This window comes from Coturnix japonica, unplaced genomic scaffold (assembly GCF_001577835.2).
Source record: "Coturnix japonica isolate 7356 unplaced genomic scaffold, Coturnix japonica 2.1 chrUnrandom520, whole genome shotgun sequence".
In the NCBI taxonomy this organism is placed as follows: Eukaryota; Metazoa; Chordata; class Aves; order Galliformes; family Phasianidae; genus Coturnix; species Coturnix japonica.
In genome coordinates, this window is record NW_015439906.1 from 32261 (window position 1) to 35749 (window position 3489).

The 3489-nt window shown below is 52.5% G+C and overlaps 1 protein-coding gene across 4 annotated transcripts in view; it reads left to right on the forward strand.

Annotated features, from left to right (window-relative positions):
* The first annotated feature begins 9 nt into the window (after nt 1-9).
* Nucleotides 10-3489, forward strand: part of LOC107307247 (DNA (cytosine-5)-methyltransferase 1-like) — a 22202-nt gene continuing 18722 nt past the window's right edge. Inside the window, exons 1-2 of one of the 4 annotated variants that reach the window (XM_015850736.2) lie at nt 10-230; nt 1665-1798. In XM_015850736.2, coding sequence (XP_015706222.1) covers nt 63-230; nt 1665-1798 — 302 coding nt within the window. In that variant the 5' untranslated portion in view covers nt 10-62. Of the gene's footprint in view, nt 231-618; nt 640-1148; nt 1209-1309; nt 1319-1664; nt 1799-3489 lie in introns of those variants that run through there. The other 3 variants (XM_032441736.1, XM_015850737.2, XM_015850738.1) reach the window with 3 other exon arrangements.

Consider the following 3489-nt stretch of genomic DNA (forward strand, 5'->3'; position numbering starts at 1 on the left):
CCCCATAACCCCATATCCAACCCTATAGGGTGACAGCCCTATGGGAGGACAGCAGCGGGCAGATGTTCCACGCCCATTGGTTCTGCCCCGGTTCCGACACGGTTCTGGGCGCCACGTCGGACCCGTTGGAGCTGTTCATGGTGGACGAATGCGAGGACATGCAGCTCAGCTACATCCACGGCAAAGTCAGCGTCGTCTATAGGGCCCCGTCACACAACTGGGCCATGGAGGTGGGCAGGACCCTATATAGGCCATATAGGATGGGCTGGACCCTATATGGGCCATATAGGATGGGCTGGAACCTATATGGGCCATATAGGATGGGGACTGGGCCATATAGGATGGGTTGGGCCCTATATGGGCCATATAGGATGGGCAGGGCCCTATATGGGCCATATAGGATGGGTTGGGCCCTATATGGGCCATATAGGATGGGGACTGGGCCATATAGGATGGGCTGGGACCTATATGGGCCCTATAGGATGGGCTGGAACCTATATGGGCCATATAGGATGGGGACTTGGCCATATAGGATGGGCTGGGACCTATATGGGCCTTATAGGATCATATAGGATGGGCCATTGATTATATAAAGTCAGCGTCGTCTATAGGGCCCCGTCCCACAACTGGGCCATGGAGGTGGGCAGGACCCTATATGGGCCATATAGGATGGGCTGGAACCTATATGGGCCATATAGGATGGGCTGGAACCTATATGGGCTGTATAGGATGGGGACTGGGCCATATAGGATGGGCAGGGCCCCATATGGGCCATATAGGATGGGCTGGAACCTATATGGGCCATATAGGATGGGCTGGATCCTATATGGGCCTTATAGGATGGGGACTGGGCCATATAGGATGGGGACTGAGCCATGGAGGTGGGCAGGACCCTATATGGGCCATATAGGATGGGCTGGAACCTATATGGGCCATATAGGATGGGGGGCAGTGGTTATATATGCGTATATGTGTATATATATGTATATATAGGGTCTGTCGTCTATAGGGCCCCGTCACACAACTGGGCCATGGAGGTGGGCAGGACCCTATATAGGTCATATAGGATGGGCTGGACCCCATATGGGCCATATAGGATGGGCTGGGACCTATATGGGCCATATAGGATGGGGGGCAGTGGTTATATATATATGTGTATATAAGGGTCTGTCGTCTATAGGGCCCCGTCCCACAACTGGGCCATGGAGGTGGGCAGGGCCCTATATGGGCCATATAGGATGGGCTGGAACCTATATGGACAATATAGGATGGGCTGGGACCTATATGGGCCATATAGGATGGGGACTGGGCCATGGAGGTGGGCAGGACCCTATATGGGCCATATAGGATTGGGACTGGGCCATATAGGATGGGCTGGGACCTATATGGGCCATATAGGATGGGCTGGGACCTATATGTTCCATATAGGATGGGGACTGGGCCATGGAGGTGGGCTGGACCCTATATGGACCATATAGGATGGGGACTGGGCCATATAGGATGGGTTGGGCCCTATATGGGCCATATAGGATGGNTGGGCCATATAGGATGGGTTGGGCCCTATATGGGCCATATAGGATGGTGGTGGGGGCAGTAATTACATACACATCTATATCCATCCTATACGTTCTATACGTATATCTATAAGGCCCGTGTGTCAGCAGGGCGGGCTGGACATGGAGCTCAAGATGGCGGAGGACGATGGCGGCTCCTACTTCTATCAGCTGTGGTACGACCAGGAGTACGCCCGCTTCGAGACCCCCCCCAAATTGGAGCCGACCGAGGACAACAAATACAAGTGGGCAATGGGGAGGGGGACACCCCCCTATACCCCCCAAAGACCCTATAGATCCCCTATAGATCCCCCTTCACATCTCCTTCCCCTATAGATCCCCCTATAGATCCCGTATAGATCACCCTTCCCATCTCCTTCCCCTATAGATCCCATATAGATCCACATATCCCCCCTATATCCCTCCAAATCCATCCCTTCCCATCTCCTTTCCCTATAGATCCCCCTATAGATCCCCCTTCCCATCTCCTTTCCCTATAGATCCCCCTATAGATCCCCCTTCACGTCTCCTTTCCCTATAGATCCATCCCTTCCCATCTCCTTTCCCTATAGATCCCCCTATAGATCCCCCTTCCCATCTCCTTTCCCTATAGATCCCCCTATAGATCCCCCTTCCCAACTCCTTCCCCTATAAATCCCATATAGATCCACATATCCCCCCTATATCCCCCCAAATCCATCCCTTCCCATCTCCTTTCCCTATAGATCCCCCATAGATCCCCCTTCCCATCTCCTTTCCCTATAGATCCCGTATAGATCCTCCTTCCCATCTCCTTTCCCTATAGATCCCCCTATAGATCCCCCTATAGATCCCGTATAGATCCCCCTTCCCATCTCCTTTCCCTATAGACCCCCGTTCCCATCTCCTTTTCCTATAGATCCCCATATCCCCCCTATAGCCCCCATTACCATTCCTTCCCATCCCCTTTCCCTATAGATCCCCCCATAGATCCCCCTTCCCATCTCCTTTCCCTATAGATCCCGTATAGATCCCCCTTCCCATCTCCTTTCCCTATAGATCCCGTATAGATCCCCCTTCCCATCTCCTTTCCCTATAGATCCCNTTCCCTATAGATCCCGTATAGATCCCCCTTCCCATCTCCTTTCCCTATAGATCCCGTATAGATCCCCCTTCCCATCTCCTTTCCCTATAGATCCCATCTCCTTTTCCTACAGATTTATCCCTTCCCATCTCCTTTCCCTATAGATCCCCCTATAGATCCCCCTTCCCATCTCTTTTCCCTATAGATCCATCCCTTCCCATCTCCTTCCCCTATAGATCCCCCTTCCCATCTCTTTTCCCCATAGATCCCCCTATAGATCCTCCTTCCCATCTCCTTTCCCTATAGATCCCCCTATAGATCCCCCTTCCCATCTCCTTTCCCTATAGATCCATCCCTTCCCATCTCCTTCCCCTATAGATCCCCCTTCCCATCTCCTTTCCCTATAGATCCCCCTTCCCATCTCCTTTCCCCATAGATCCCCCTATAGATCCCCCTTCCCATCTCCTTTCCCTATAGATCCATCCCTTCCCATCTCCTTCCCCTACAGATCCCCCTTCCCATCTCCTTTCCCTATAGATCCCCCTTCCCATCTCCTTTCCCCATAGATCCCCCTATAGATCCCCCTTTCCATCTCCTTTCCCTATAGATCCGCCTTCCCATCTCCTTCCCCTATAGATCCCATATCCCCCCTATACCCCCCCAAATCCCCTATAGATCCCCCTTCCCATCTCCTTCCCCTATAGATCCCTCGATAGATCCCATTATAGCCCCCAAAATCCCCTATAGATCCCCCTTCCCATCTCTTTTCCCTATAGATCCCATCTCCTTTCCCTATAGATCCCCCTTCCCATCTCCCTATAGACAGATCCCCCTTCCCATCACCCTATAGATAGATCCCCCTTCCCATCTCCC